At 47.4% G+C, this 15,646-nt stretch overlaps 1 protein-coding gene and 1 non-coding gene across 2 annotated transcripts in view; one reads left to right on the forward strand and one right to left on the reverse strand.

Moving 5' to 3' along the window:
- LOC122492862 (prosaposin) overlaps nt 1-15,646 on the reverse strand; it is a 33,476-nt gene that overhangs the window by 5,890 nt on the left and 11,940 nt on the right. Inside the window, 7 exon segments of the mRNA XM_043596568.1 lie at nt 1,180-1,188; nt 3,192-3,248; nt 4,579-4,722; nt 5,282-5,482; nt 6,591-6,716; nt 7,310-7,384; nt 10,219-10,352. Of these exon segments, the coding sequence (XP_043452503.1) occupies nt 1,180-1,188; nt 3,192-3,248; nt 4,579-4,722; nt 5,282-5,482; nt 6,591-6,716; nt 7,310-7,384; nt 10,219-10,352 (746 nt within the window).
- Nucleotides 8,668-8,773, forward strand: LOC122493592. Its single transcript, XR_006299950.1, has one exon. It is a non-coding gene; the product is annotated as a U6 spliceosomal RNA (small nuclear RNA).

A 15,646-nucleotide genomic window follows, 5' to 3' on the forward strand; every position in this document is an offset into this window, starting at 1 on the left:
TCTTTCAGGTCATAGATGCTCCAGATCAATCCCCTTTCCCACCCAGACAGCAAACCACAGAGAACTTGTAATTTGGACATCTTGACCGTTTCACGATGATGATGGCCAAGAGTGAGGAAAGTATACACTCTGTATCCTTTGTGAACCAAATGCAACCAGCAACAAGCTCTGGGCCTGACAGCGATTGCCTCCCACCACCAAACCATAAAGCGTCAGGACAGGACTGCTGAAACGAGCGGTTTTGCAAAAGAGCTAGACCGTGGCTGTTGTTCACCTTGTTTTAGTATCGAGAAGTCTTCAGAATTAAGATTAGGGAAGTCTGAAATGTATCCTAAATACCCTGTCTTTGCACACTTTAAGTATGGGGAGAGAAACTAGAATGGGGCCAAAGACAAAGCAAGCTTTTTAGAAAAAAGACAAAAGACTCAAGAGGTATGTGGCTGCTTTGTCTCAGATGAGCTCTGTTCTACTAACTCCTTGAGGCAACAAGTATTTCAGCCAAAGTACTCTCCCATGAGACTTCAAAATACCTTTGAAAAATCTTTATTCCTACAGAGAAATGCCAGTGCTCAGAAGGGGGTACTGCCACAGTAAGAATGGTCTGGGGACTTGGTCCCCATATTATGCCACCAGTGGCCTGGCTCTTAAGCCATCTGATATGGTTCTAGGATCTGCAGGACCCCATCACCCAGAGGGGCGGAAGCCACAATCAAGAGACTGTTTCCAAGTCTCTGGATCCAACAGACAGGAATAGTCTGCTCACTATTTGCAAATGATTTGCTCATGCAGCAGAAGCGTTTCTGAGGTGATGAAAAACAGGACTAAAGACATGCAGTGCCCTTCAGTCATCACAGAAACAAGGTGTCCCACTGGAAGTCAGGCCTACAATTAAGGAAACAGTCATCTCCGGGGTCACCTATGGTTCCCCATCATCACATTGGTGGCATGCACATGGCCAGCTGGGTGCTGGTTTTTAACCAGAGTCCAAGCCCTGCTCGCTTCCTTTTCTGGCCCCTTGAAGGGGAGAGGAGACCCCCCCAAATCACAGGGGAGAAATGCAGAAGCTCCCCACCAGCCTATGTATTAACACAGGTCATGCCATTAAAAAAAAAAAAATTGAGCAAAATTAACTACAAGAAGCAGCAGACCACTACTACAAGCAAATCCCCCATCACATACCTGATCCTGCTGTTGAACAAAAAAACAGGAAATCGGAGATGAAAATAAGAGAAAGGAAAGGACACAACAGTTAAGAAAAAATTAAAATAACAACATCAGTTAACCAAGGTTGTAAGGATGTCACCAGAAGTTCAGGGGAAACCTTGCAGTCACAAACCAGCAACCTACCTTGTTCCTATTATTTCAGGGGGCCCTGAAAGTTATTGTGGCCCTCAAGGGACAGAGCACACTGTCCAGCTTGTGTGTGCACTGTCCCCATGCTCCCACCACACCAAATCATGCTCAAAAACACAGGGCAACAGGTCCCAGGAAATGCCAGGTGATGAGGAGCTCTCCATCCTCAGAAGCGTCAGTCCACCATGCCTGCAAGGCCTTCCCCTCAGGTGGTAAGCAGCAAAGTGGGACAAGACACAGGAGTGCCCAAATCGGGGGTGTGTGCTGGAATATACACCCAGAGGGGTCAGGGGTCCTGAACCACACACCCTCTGCTGCCTCGGCCTCAGGGCACCAAATGCCAGCCTGGAAGGCCGATTTGACAACAAATCAAAAGCCTTACCCCTTGATTCAGCAATTCCAGTGTTAGTTCTCTCTACTAAGGGAGAAACGGGGATCTGCCTGTCTATCTAACTGGTAGGGTGCTGCTCATCATGCTTTTGATCCCAAAAGCAAACCTCAAAGCAACCTAAACATCCAAAGGGGACTGGTTACATAACATTATGTTCTACCCAAACAGGTTATGCAGCCACTTAAAAATCCTTTTGTACCAGAATGTTTAATGACCAATAAAACACGTTTTTGAGCAAATAACTGTAAACTACAAAGTTTAAAGTACTATATAACCGTATGACCCACTGCTATTTTTTTTTTTAAACCACAAATGATTTTTGATTTGGGATGTACTACACGTATTTTCAAAAAACATCTACGCAGTAAATCTTTTATCATGAGAAAATTTTATTATTTAGCTATGAGAAAGCACTAAACCAAATCGAGTCAAATCAAAGGCTTATTGATTTCCTCCTCTAGCTCCATGTCTTTGTAAGCTGCCTCTAAACTACTTTTAGAACAAGGCATGTTGTAATAATAATCCCAATGCCTGGCCGGGAGCTCTTGAGCAATTACAGCAGGGCCACAGAGTAAATCTTTCAGGCACTGCAGGCTGTGAGGTCTCAACTATTCAACTCTGTTGTTGCAGCACAAAATGGGATGAGCATCACTGAAACCCAGCAGAACTTTACAAAAACAGTGGTGGGCCACAGTTTGCTGACCCCTGGTTGGAGAACAAACTCAAGGACCCACACAGGTCAATCTCAACACAGTCAGAAAGTCAGCAGGATGGAGACAAAGTGCAACCCACCCCCTCAACTCCAGCAGCTTAGATCTCAGGAAGCCAGGGCATGTTCCCAATTTAAGAATACCATCACATCACCCTGATTCGTACAACAGTTTTCTGCGTGGAGCTAACTAGCTCATGTCCACGATCAAGATTTTCTACCTCTAGTAAGGGAGGGATGCCCATACCACCCAGAAGCATCAGAAGCAAGTGCAGGAGTTAGGAACTCAGGCAGCAGCTAGAGCTAACACTGCTGCAGAGTACAGGACCAACTGTGGGAGGCGGGATTCCCCCGCACCTGCAAACTCCAGCTGCAACGTAGCAATTCTCAGCCCTGGCCTACCTACCAGAGCAGACTATTCCCACGGGCCCCAGGGTGAAAGGCAGATACCAGAAATCTGATGGCCAGCTCACATATGCACAGGCAAACAAATCACCAGGAAGCCATCAGGGCAGTCCTGGGGGTTGAGCTGCCTCAGCCTTCTCCCTGGCTGGGGAAGGTAAAGGGGAGGAGGTACTGAGTTGCAGTAGAGAGTCTGCTGGTTGAAGAAGGTTCGTTTTGACCCAATTCGTTATCTGAAGGGAAAAAGGGAAAACTAAACCATGTAATTTTCAAAATCCTGAGAATCACGGAGTTTGAGACAAAGAATGCTAACAGGGAGCCTCCCCTGCCACCTACCATGTGCATCATCATCTGGACAGCAACGTCAGAATACTGGTTGATATAGTTCTTGCACTGAGGAGAGAGAAACAGGTTGTCAGTGACACTAATTGACCCCAACGAGACACCAAAACCCCAGCATTTCCGACAATGTCAACAGGCAACTATCAAGCAGTTTCCAAGAGGAGAGTCTTACAAACGTCTGAGATAAAAATGGCAATTTGCTTATCCTGTACGTTTTAGGAAAAGGTGTGCAAAAGGTGTTTTGAAAATGTGTCCCGAAGGCCCTTAGAGAAAAGGTCCTCCAAGCTCCTTTTACAGCCCAAACTTGCCCCAAGATCATATAGCAACTGCTCAGGAGCAATTCTGAACATGGCTACAAGACATGCCACTACAAACACGAAATGACTTTTCAAACCCATTCACACATTCCTAGACAAGGTTATAAAGTTAAAACCCAGCAGAACCAAGTTATAATGATTTTCAGCACACCTACTCTCATACACATCTAGTTATTGCCTATAGACCTTCACAGAATAGCCCTGGTCACACTGGGGCGCCTCCACAGTGAGGAAACCAAGGGAAACAGGGCAGCCCTCACACAGGGTTGAACTGGGAAACCAAGTCAGACTGTGATATGCAAAGATACTTCAATGAGGCCAAAAGACTCCCGACAGAAAAGAACCCAGAGCTCCCAGAACCAGCCATTCCTACCCAGGAAGGCTGCTCTAGATCCTAGACCCATGGAGTTATTACAACCAGCTTCCCTACATCCAGTCTAGCCAAGGTGGTTCGGTTGCTGGATACAAAACTAGCATTTTGGCTTTATGTGTCAATTTCACAGGCCCCTGGTTAAAGTGAACAGGGTCCAAGAAATGAAACTCCCTAAGAATCTAACAAAATGAGTTTCTTAGCCTGCAGGACTAATATTCAGCAAGGTAAGGAAAGCATCCCAGGTGGATCTGCTGTAAAACAGCCTGCACGGCTTCCCAAGGACAACAAGCCCACTGGCTGTGGGGAAGGCACACCTACAGCTATGAATATGTAACAGCCAGGCTTCTAAAAACAGGGTTATAAAGGATTCTAATGTTCCTTATACATATGGTGACTGGGAGGGGAAAAAATTCTTCACAAAAGTGGTCTCCTTATACTACTTTATTCCAAATGTTTTGTTGTTACATATACAAATTCAAGTAACCAACAAAGCATTTAAGTACCCACCAACTATTCCAGATGCTTTCTGGAAAAAAGGAAACAGGAGTTGTTTGAACAATCTCTTCCTCAAAGCCCTTGGGTTGGAACTTAAAATGGTACCTCAGGAATTGAATTTTTCTTGGCTCCCCCACTCCAGAGCCCAGGTCCCAGGCCCAGGACATCCTCCAATGCATGAGGAGATAAGGCTCACCATGTCGGCCATGCCAGGCCCCAGGAGGTCACACTGCTCCTTGGCATGGTCCACCAAGGCCTCGACAAAGGTGGAGTTGGTCCTTACAGCATTCTGGATATCAGTCACCATCTGGATGCAGTCCTGGCAAACGTCCCCACCAGCCTACAGTGACAGGGGTTGATGGGTGGGTGGGATGGGGTGTCAGGCTGGAAACACTGCTCCTATGATAACTAAGAGGATTCAAATTCCCAAGAGAATTTCCTTATGTGTTCATGACCACAGCACAGTGACTTACTGAACAGTTGTAGGTTTTTAAAAGGTGTTTTGTTTTTTTTTTTTAAGTAATGTCTACAACCATTGTAGGACTCAAATTCACAACCCCGAGATCAAGAGGTGTACGTACATTCCACCAACTGAGCCAGCCAGGCACTCCAGCTCTGTGTTTTCATAGGCTCTGAAATTATCAACAGGCTTATAATCAACTGCGGCCTGATTTCAATAAAATTTAACTGGAACAGAGAGAAGCCTTTGCATATTTTAAATACCCCAAGTTCTTCAGAACCTCCATGACACAACCATTTGAAAGGTGGCTCATCTAACTGCAAGATCAAATGAAGGAGTAAGTCCCCAGCTTGAGAACTGCACACACGTACCGCCCCTCTCATGCCTCATCTCTAATCCGACAGAACCGGGCCCTAAGTGGCTGGGCCTACTGCCTTACCTTCGGCTGGGGCTCGTTGTGGGGGCCGTCCTGAGGGTAGAGGAGGAGGGGGATGTTGGCCATGAAGGGAGCCACCACCTCAGCCACATCCAGTTCCGGGATCTTATTGGACTCCAGCTGTTTCTGGTGATTCAGTTCTGCCAGGTGCTTCTGAAGAGACTCGCAGAGATTGAGGGCAGAGCACACTTCCCCAGGATGACTCTAGAGAGGAAAGAAGTCCAGCTGGAAATCCTCTCCCCAGAGGAAAACAAAACTGCCACCTGGTGCCTGCGTCCCTGTCCTTTCCTCGTGGCCTGACTCACATACACAGGCCTCACTCACAGGTATTTCCAACAAAACCACCTGCTTCCCTCCCCACCTCCACTTTAGCAAATGGCTCCCCCAACCCCACTCCCAGCAGCTCAAGCCAGAAACCTAGAAGACATTCCTCACTCCTCCCTCTGTCCCTCCCTTCATCAGCAGGTCCAGTCCATTTCTCCTCTGAAACAGAACGCGTCTCTGTCCGCCTCCACTGGCCCATCACATCTCACACCAGACTGTCCTGCCAGCTTCCCTGCTTCTAACTCCCAATTGGTGGGACCTACACATTTAAAGAAGGCACCTATGATCATGTCCCTCCTCTGCCTCTCCTTGAACCCTCCAAGAACTTCCTGCCTCACCTGCAACCCTTAAATAGAGCCTAAAAGGCCTTGCATGGTGTGACCCCTGCTAGTCTTGCCAAAACCTTGGTCCAGTCTCAGGACCCTTCTGCCCCTCTGGCCCTGTTATTTGGGCACCTCTTCTTTCTTAGTGTCTTTCAAATTCCACAGACCTGGCTCCTTGTTTGTTGCTGAAAATCCAACAAGTAGCACACGGTTTACGCACAGCAGACGCTTATTTGAATGAAAGCAGAACACCCTGGTAGCTGAACCCACGAGTATATTCCCCGAATTATTCTTTGGGATAAAAATCACAGAAATGAAATGAATTGCATGCTCAAAGGGAGAGCTAAAGATCTGACAGGAGTTATCAAATGGGCACATGTAAATGTGACACCATATTTACGATTTTACACCACATTTACAATTGAATCAGTTTACAATTCCTTCAGTATTCTGCAAGGTCCCATTTCCTGCACCCTTCCCAACCCTTGAAAGTTACAAGCCAGAGTGTTCCACTGGGCCCAAGCCCTCTTGGAAGTCAGAACGGTAGGAACAAGCTATGGAGAAAATCCAAATCCAGGAAAAGACTTTCCACTCTAACCACTCCATTCTGGTCCGGCACCTCCCCAGGCCCCGAAGTGCCCTCGAGTCTACTCTCCACCACGTACCATCTGTCCTTTAATCATGTCCAGGATGACTGGGAGGTAGGTGTCGACCATCTCCTTGCACAAGGCAGACAGGTTCTGATTAGGTAGCCAGTCACAGGTCCTCTCCAAGTACACGAGGATCTCTTGCTAAAGGGATACAGACAAGGGCCAGATCAGGATGTGCATCTGCTCTGCTGACGACTGAGAACACAGGCCCTCCACGGCTCTCAGCAAACAGCAGCCTCGGGGAAGAGCCCAGGAAGGGGGCCAGCGGGCAGCCCTGGCTCCATCAGACAAACGGGCAAAAAGCAGACATTCCTCAAAATACAGCCACTCTGACTTGCAGTCTCCTGGGCATGGGGAATTTTGAGCAGAGATGCCCCAAACGGACGTACAGGTAGCGACCAGCAATACAAAAGCCCCCATCAAGCCTGGGCATTGAACACCCAGGCAAGGGTGAGCAAGCTAGAGCCCACAGTCTGTTTGTGTATAGCCTGTGGCTAAGGATGGTTTTTACATTTTTAAGGGATGGCGGGGCGGGGCAGGGCGGGGGGGGGGGGGATGGGGGGGGGGACGCTAACAAATCTATGTAACAGAAGTATGTGGCTCACAAGATCTGAACTACTTCCTACCCAGGCCTTGACCACTCCTCATTAGACCCCCAGAACCACAGCTCTTTTAAGGAATGGGTGCACACAGCCACTGCCCGCATGCGGTCACACACACTCATAGCAGCTCACCTCAGTGGCATTGTCTTTCAGCATGTCCCCAGCTGCAGTGATGACATCTTTGCATATATCACAGGGAAGGGATTTCTAAGAGGAAAGAACATGAGGGAGAGAGATCTGTGTTTGTAGGATGTAACCCATGCCGTACACAGCTAAAAAGGCCTCTGGACCTCTGTCCTGTTATATCTAACCGGGGTGTCTCACACACCAGCACATCACGGTTCCCCAACCTAGACGAGAAGCACAGGGACGCCCCGGGGAAGGATCAGACAGGACTGCCCAGAGCACTCTGTGCTTCTACAAGACAAATACCCTTTTCTTGTGCCCTCCGCCCCTCAGCACCTTACTCGGCACACACGGCACAGGCCAAATTTCACATTATTGCTCACAATAGCTCTGGGAAGAAACTGAGGCTCAGGAAGGTAAAAATGCAAGCAGCAGAAATCAGACAAAACCTGTCACCTGGGGGCAACATCATTAGCACAGAGTGAAAGGGGCGGGGGGGGGGGGGGGGGGGGGGGGGGGGGGTGTGTGCAAAGAAGCAAGCCCAGCCGACACCAGCACGGATCCCTGCACTCTATCTACCTTCCACCTCCCAGGCGCTATGCTCAAGTAGAAGCCACATTGCCACCCCAGACCTTCTAAACATCCCACCGGCCTTCTGATAAGCCTGGGCACCTAGGGCCTCACATGGCCCAGGACATGGAAATTCTATTTGGTTCTCAAAGGCTGTAAGGAACTCCCTTCTTGAAGTCAACTGATTTTCAACCCACAAAGAGGGAAGGAACTAACATGTCTGGGTGAGAAACACCTGGGATTGACTCAGCTGCACTGAAAGAAATCAGTTTGAACCTTTGGACCGAAGGCTAATACTGTGCATGGGGCCATCCAAGAGAGACTCCGGCCCCCAGGAGACTGTCCTAGCAAAAGAGAAAGAGTTAAAGTCCTCCCTTGACACACTGGATTTGAAAAGAGGAAGCCATTTGAAAAACAAGATGAGAAGCAAATTAGAAACCAAATCAGAAAGTAATTTTGGCCACAGAGGATAGTGTTCCAGTGAATTCAGAAACGATTTCTACAAGGACAGCATTTTAATTGCTCTTCTCTTAATGAAGCAGCACTAGTAGCCGCTCATGACAGGTTTTAGACGTGGAACTCCACGCAGTCAAACGTGGCCCGCACCACAGGAGATGGCACGTCCCGGAGCCAGCCGCAAGCATGTTGTGCAGCAACGGGTACACAGCCAGCAAAGCTCAGGCGTCTCCTGAGAGGGCTTAGGTCCCACACAGAATGCACCTGAGCACGCCCCGTGAGAACCCTACATTAATATGCTCTGTCTAACACCGTTTAGATGAAAACCCCATAGCATCGTGCTCACTTCAGCAGCACATATGCTGAAATTGGAACAATGCAGAAAAGATTAGCATGGCCCCTGCACAAGAGGACACATAAATTCATGGGAGTCTTCCATTGAAAAACAACAACAAAAGAAACATCAAGGGGACAAAAAAATCTATAGCAGTTGAAGAAATTTCTGTGATAATGGAAATAATCTAAAATTTTCAGTATTCAATAGAGAAACTAGCCCCATGTGGCTACTGAGCACCAGAAAAGAGGCTAGTACAAATGAAAAACAACTTCGAATTAATTATTTACTTTTAAATGTTTTATTTTTGAGAGAGAGAGAGTTCACACATGAGCAGGGGAGGAGCAGAGAACAAGAGGGACAGAGGATCTAAAACAGGTTCCATGGGACAGCTGACAGCAGTAAGCCCGATGCGGGACTCGAACTCACAAACCGCGAGATCATGACCTGAGCTGAAGTCAGACCCTCAACCAACAGAGCCACCCAGGCACCCCTGAAATTTTAACTTAAACTCAAATAGTCACACATGGCTAATGTCTACCTTACTGAACAGCACAAGTGAAATGCGACACTTTCGTTTTAAGTATAAAGAAATGCAGAGATAACTTATCCACATGTACAGCAAAGCTAGCAACAGAAGCAGACACCCATCTTATTTAGGAGCCTGATGTCCACTCTTCCTTTAAACACAATTACTTACTTGAGCTTTCTTAAGGATAACAGTACACTGAAGGATATAAACAACATATACAAAATGGATTTTTAAAATGACCCACTGACTCACAGATAAGCACGTTAGGCAATCATGTTGCAATATAAACCTATCTAATCAGTATATGTTGCCCCTTAATTTTACCATGTTATAGGTCAATTGTCTCAAAAAGCTGGGGAAAAAAATTTTTTTAAGCTGGATAAAAATAAATTGTTTCTCTCTCTCTCTCTCTCTCTCTCTCTCTCTCTCTCTCACACACACACACACACACACACACACACACACACATCAGCAGATTCTTTTCCAGTGTGGCTATAGCTGAAAATAAAATTTTAAATCACTACTAAGCTTGAGGGTCTGAATCTATGATCTGCCTGTCTGAGAGAGACAGAGAGAAAACACCAAAAAGTGGGGAAGGATTTGAAAAGCTTAGCATTTACTTATTTGGATGACCAAGGATGGAGCTGTGTCCGTGGCACCCCGCCTGGGGAATGGAGGCTGTGAGCTGGCCGGCCCCTCATTGGGAGCGGATGCGTGGGGCGCACACAGAGGCCCGGAAAGCAGCACGGCGCGCACACGGAGCTGGCCACGGGCGGACCTCATCCTCTCACTGCCACCAGCAGATGGAGTGACCCTGGGGGAGCAGAACTAAACCTCTCTAAGTCCACTGTGTGGAAAATGGGTCCACCTGCAACGGGTCCCGCCTCCTTCGCAGGGTCCCTGAGAGGAACAAACCAAACGAGGCAAAAAAAAAAAAAAAAAAAAAAAAAAAAAAAAAGCCTTGAAAATGGCAGCAGCTACAGCTGATACGAAAAGACCCAGCACAGTAGCAACGGCACTCACCACCGTCGGCTTGTTCCAGACGGTCTGCAGGCAGTGCTTCACGGCCCCGCACTCAGCCGCCGTCTTCACATTCTGGCACCACACTGCCGAGCCTCTGGTGCATTCTTTCAGTCCTAGGACAGGGCTGGCTAGAGCTGAAAGACAAACGACCATGAGAAGGTGGCCCCCCTCTCTCACCCACCCAGGGTGAAGGACTAGCCTGGGCACAGAGCTGGAGAGCAGGGCACGCAAACCACACGGCACCACTGGGTCCAGGCGAGACGCCGTGTGACCATCTAGATCAGTCTAAGTCAAGGGCTGGGAGGGACTAATTTATCTGGTTTGCTTTTCTCCTCTCAAACTATTGTATTTTTAGTTTATTTATTCTGAGAGAAAAGAGAGGGAGGGAGGGAGGGAGAACACGCACAGGGGAGCGGCATTGAGAGGGAGACACAGAATCCGAAGCAAGCTCCAGGCTGTCAACACGGAGCCTGACACGGGGCTCGAACTCACGAACCATGAAATCATGACCTGAGCCGAGGTCAGATGCTCAATCGACTAAGCCACCTTGGCACCTCTCCCCTCAAACTATTTCTAAACAGTATCAGGGCTTTTAATCTTTATAACCTTAATTTTTTTCCATGCAGTAATAAAAGGAATCACAGGATTTAATTATAGAAAGAAATATAGAATGAAAAAAAATTTTTTTTAATCTGTGGGGGAAATAAGATTCATATCCTTATTACAAAAAACAATGATTCTTAGTGTTCTAGAAGAAGAGCCCTTTTATAAATCTAACTTTGTGCATATTTGCACACAAACAAGTTTACTAACAAAGCAAACTACATAATCCGCTTTGGTATCAGTGAACACATGTGCACTCAACACCAGGTGCATAAAACGACATTACTTCTGTTGTGGTAATGAAAAAAACGCTCAGGCAGAAGTCACATGCACAGAAATGAAATTAGGAGAAAATTCAAGAAAGGTACAACATCACCCAGGACCAAAGAAACCCACACTACAGCAGGAAGGTGCCATATTTTAAAAGTTAAATCAGCCAATGGAGGGAAAAAGTGACAATTTTGTAGTAAAAGATGCATCTGTAAGGCTGGTAAGTGTGACCGCTAAGGACTTAATATATGAACGTATTTCAAAAACTGGAAAAATAAAATCCCTCTTCAAAAAGTAATCCACTTCTAGAAATACATTTTAAAGACATACAGCAATCCAGGAGGCAAAATGTGATAGGCATAAATATATTTATTAAGTGTAATTCACAATACTAAAAAACTAGATGTAACCTCAAAAAACTGTGTAGCTGTTACATAGAAAAATGGTATAATATATCAAAAAGAAAAAATTCAAGAATACCTATATTTCTTAATACAGGTCTACAGCAGCCTTCACTTTGGAACAACCTCACCTCTACCAAACAATTCAGCTAGAAAAGAATAGAATCTATGAGGCTACACAAAGACGGATGATGGTGCAGGAGGCCGACCCCAGCAAATACCCATCTCCCCCTGTACACAGGAAACACATGGCCCAAGACTGAGAAGGAAATCCCAGAGCCACCTACAAAGTACCTCGAGAACCTCAGGAGTCATGCGGCACTTTGCTTCAATTTGTGAGCCCAATGAGAAGGCACAGTAATTCTACAGGCACAGTAATTCTACAGACACAGTACACAAAGAATGCCTGTCGGTGGTAGGTACTCTCCCTCCAGGGGAGGGAAGACAATGAAATGCTGTCATTACGAGCTTTTCAACCAAAGCTATATTCCACAAACGATTCACACAAAGACTGAGTCACAGGTGTCCAAAAAGCTCAAGCCAGATTATCTGCACCCTTTCAGACACCAGCAAGTGAATGATTCATCTCCTGCCCAGGTGATAGCCTTCAATGCCCCTTGGCGGCAAAAATCACATCCATAACCAGTCTACGAACTCAACAGAACTAGCCGCATTCCAAGTCCAAGTTGGCTTGGACTCTGGTTTCCAGAGGAAAACATGCACCGGATTCAAAACAGTACACACGAATCCCCAGATGGTTCACAAATGTTTAGTACCTATAAAGTAGCCGAGCTAGGCTGGGGCCAGTCCTCAGCTATAGGTCTGGGCAAAGGGGAGGGGGCGTTAACTGTGTCACAAGGGTCAAGCCTCTGAGAAGTGTGGCAGTCAGAGACAGCACACGGAGCCAGCAGGTCCCAGCGGAACCTCCCACGCTCCTTCCAGGCACTGGGCCCTGGGGAATCCTGAAAACGCCCAAGACAGACAAACTGGTTCTACCTCTAACTGGGAGAAAAAAGCTGGAAACATAACAGGAAGCTACAAGATGAGTCTCTAGGCAAAGGAATGCACAGTGATACACAGGGAAGCCAGAAAGAGGTTGGACATCAGCACACCAGAGCCAGACAGGATTAAGAAAGGCAAGGCCAGTGAGCAGTCCTCCCCACAGAAGCCCTGACCACCATCCTCTATTCTCACAGACGCAGTCACAGAGAACTCTGATCCAGGGGGGTTTCTCCAACCATCCCGACCAGGAACTGGCTTCAAGGGCCAAAATCTATCAGGCTTCAAGAACCGGATGCACTATCACAGGCCCAAGAGGCAAGAATATGTTGTAGCTTATTTATTCCTTCTAGGAACTGGAAACAGTAACCATTTGCAATAATGACTTTGTTACCAGTTTGGGCCAAACTATCTGGACTAAAAAGAGCCTCGGGCAGCTGGTTATCTGAGATTGGTCCAGCTAACAAATCACAAGTCATTCCCCAATCTCCACAGTTACTCTTACCTAATAGCCCACCTCAGGACTTTCAGAAGTATAAGGTATGCGTGCGTATGCTACCGAATCTGGGAGGCCTATCAAGTCATCAAAATTAAGCCTAAAAAAATATTTCATGGACACTGAGAAATGAAACTGAACTCCCAGCTGGGAACTAAATTCTCAGTAGGACGTTCCGATGTACCTCCCAACAGAAAGCCCAAGTTTTTAAAAGTGCGTATTTTTATAAAAACAGTTTGTGGTATACAACGAATGTGATGTCCTAAAATGACCCAAGCTACGTTCACAACCGTGCGTCCTCAGGACGGCTACCGTGAGGCTAAGACGCAAGCGTGGGTGATGCTGATGCCAGTGAGCTACCTGCTGAGGTTCGGGCGCTTATTTCAGGAGCTGATCCCCTGTGAGGGAACCAAAGGGTGGGTCAGAACACTCGTGAGACACGAATCCTTTTCCCGGAAAATATATTTGTATACAAAAGCCTCACACCATTTCAGGGAGCTCTCAGGCATCTCTCAGGGAGATCCCAGCTACAGACGGAAGGGCTGTAAAGTCAAGCCTGGTTTTTCGCTACCCAAGCGGGAAGACGACGGAGATGAAGGCAGGACTATCAGACTCCCCTGACTGGGAAGACAGTGGCACTCCGGCAGAACAAAGTGGGGAGACAGGCTCTGTGACCCCACGTGAGAGGCACGGACACCCAAAGGGAGAAACAAAAAACAGAAACACAAGGAACGAGATCCCTGGGGCAGCAAAATTACTGGGGAGCTGGAGGAGGCTTCTTCACAATGACGTTTTTGAAGGGACCCCTGACAAAAGAGAGACAAAAGACCGGCTGAGAGGGGACTGCTGAGAGGGGATTCCCGAACGTACCAAGGGAGAGAAACCTCCTCTGTCTCTTCAGAAGCCAGCCTGCAAAGACAGACCTCAGGCCCGGTAAGAGGGCCTCCGCCGGCAGGCTCGCACCCGTGTGAAAGAAAGCTCACCCTGTGGGCTACAGCTCCTGCCAGGGTCTTAACCCGGGGGCGATGTGGCAGAACTGAAAAAGAGGTGGGAGATTCAGACGAGGGGGCACCTAACTGGAATGGAAAGCGATTACCAATGTTCCAAGTAAGAAGTGGTAGCAGCGGGGCTGAGAGAGAAGCCAACAGAGAGACCCCTACAGAACAGAAAGCCAGGAAGATGACACTCCGTGTAAAACTTAAACATGGAGAGCAAGGGCCAACAGCACAAGGATGGAGGTGGTGGTCAGAAGCTGCAGCTGCGGGCCCACTGACAGAAGGCGGGGCTCAGGCCTGTGTGCTCCGCTTCCCAGGAGACAGGGACAAGCTCGGCAGGTCAGGAGGGCGGGGGCACGTGACACCACTCCCGCATCCCCTAGAAGACTGCAGGTGCTTGGCTGGGAGAATGTTTCCAAGAAACAGTCACCTTCATAGGGAAAGGGCACCTTTCAGCGATCACACGAGAGCAGATCTGCTCTGTGCGGTTTTGGACCCAGACCTCAGAGCAATAAAGAGGTTAAGAGAAGCAGACCACAGCTCGAGATAGGGGACACCCACAGGGTTACAAAATGGGCATGGGATGCCTCGTCAGGTGATGACCTGTCCAAAAGCAGAAGCAACCAAGCAGAAAGCAAATACCCAACCTACAAGGAATTCTGTATAAGAGAAATTCTGAGTGGAGAGCAGGGCTAAGTCCTTTAGGGGCTACACGTCTTCACTCTTGTAAAATGAGGCAAACGACCTTTTCAGTGTTTACACATAAGCAATACATAAAAATCACCGTAAACCACTTTCTTATCAGTTATTTCTCAAAATGTGTTCCCAGCAAAGCTTTCATCTCTATTCTGTCTCCCACACTCTGCCCCCAAATACCAACTTTCTTCTCTACACCTAGTTTTTTTGTTGTTGTTGTTTTCAATGTTTATTGTTGAGTGAGAGACAGAGTGCAAGCGGGGGAGGGGCAGAGACAGAGGGAGACAGAATCCGAGGCAGGCTCCAGGCTCTGAGCCGTCAGCACAGAGCCCTACGTGGGGCTCGAACTCACAGACCATGAGATCATGCCTGAGCTGAAGTTGGCACTTAGCCCACTGAGCCACCCAGGCGCTCCCCAACTTTCTTCTCTTGAGGCAACATGCTGAACTCTGAGAAAGTTCTTAGAATGTGTGCCTGGCCCACTGGAGAGTTCTGATTAAATGTGTCCTATTAAGACACAAACACTCCTGAGGACAAACAAGCACTACCTCTCTCAGCTCCAAGGCCTGCCATTTGAGCCCTCAAAGACAAAAGGCTAGTACACTGAAATTAGAGAAATTATCACTTCAGAGACACTAAAACCCTATAGGCAAGTTCCATTTTATTAAGGAAAGACAGGCTTTGTTTTAAGACACAAGACTTCCATTGTATTTTCTCAGCAAAGGGATGGGTGCACTCTGTTCCCTCTTTACTCCCCAGGCCTAGAAGAAAATAGACATATTCTAAACAATTCCACATGTAGGTCATTTATAAAAAATAGGCTACAATGGAATTTTACTGTATTGAGAATGGCTGCCATGAACTACACCAGAAATGGGCTCTGCGGCAGCTCTTGAGTCTAGATCTAGACAAAAAAACCTTAGTGGGCCTGGAAGGCAAAGAGAACTCACTAGAGCCACATGTGTTTT

The sequence above is a fragment of the Prionailurus bengalensis genome, chromosome D2, assembly GCF_016509475.1.
Source record: "Prionailurus bengalensis isolate Pbe53 chromosome D2, Fcat_Pben_1.1_paternal_pri, whole genome shotgun sequence".
NCBI classification, from domain to species: domain Eukaryota; kingdom Metazoa; phylum Chordata; class Mammalia; order Carnivora; family Felidae; genus Prionailurus; species Prionailurus bengalensis.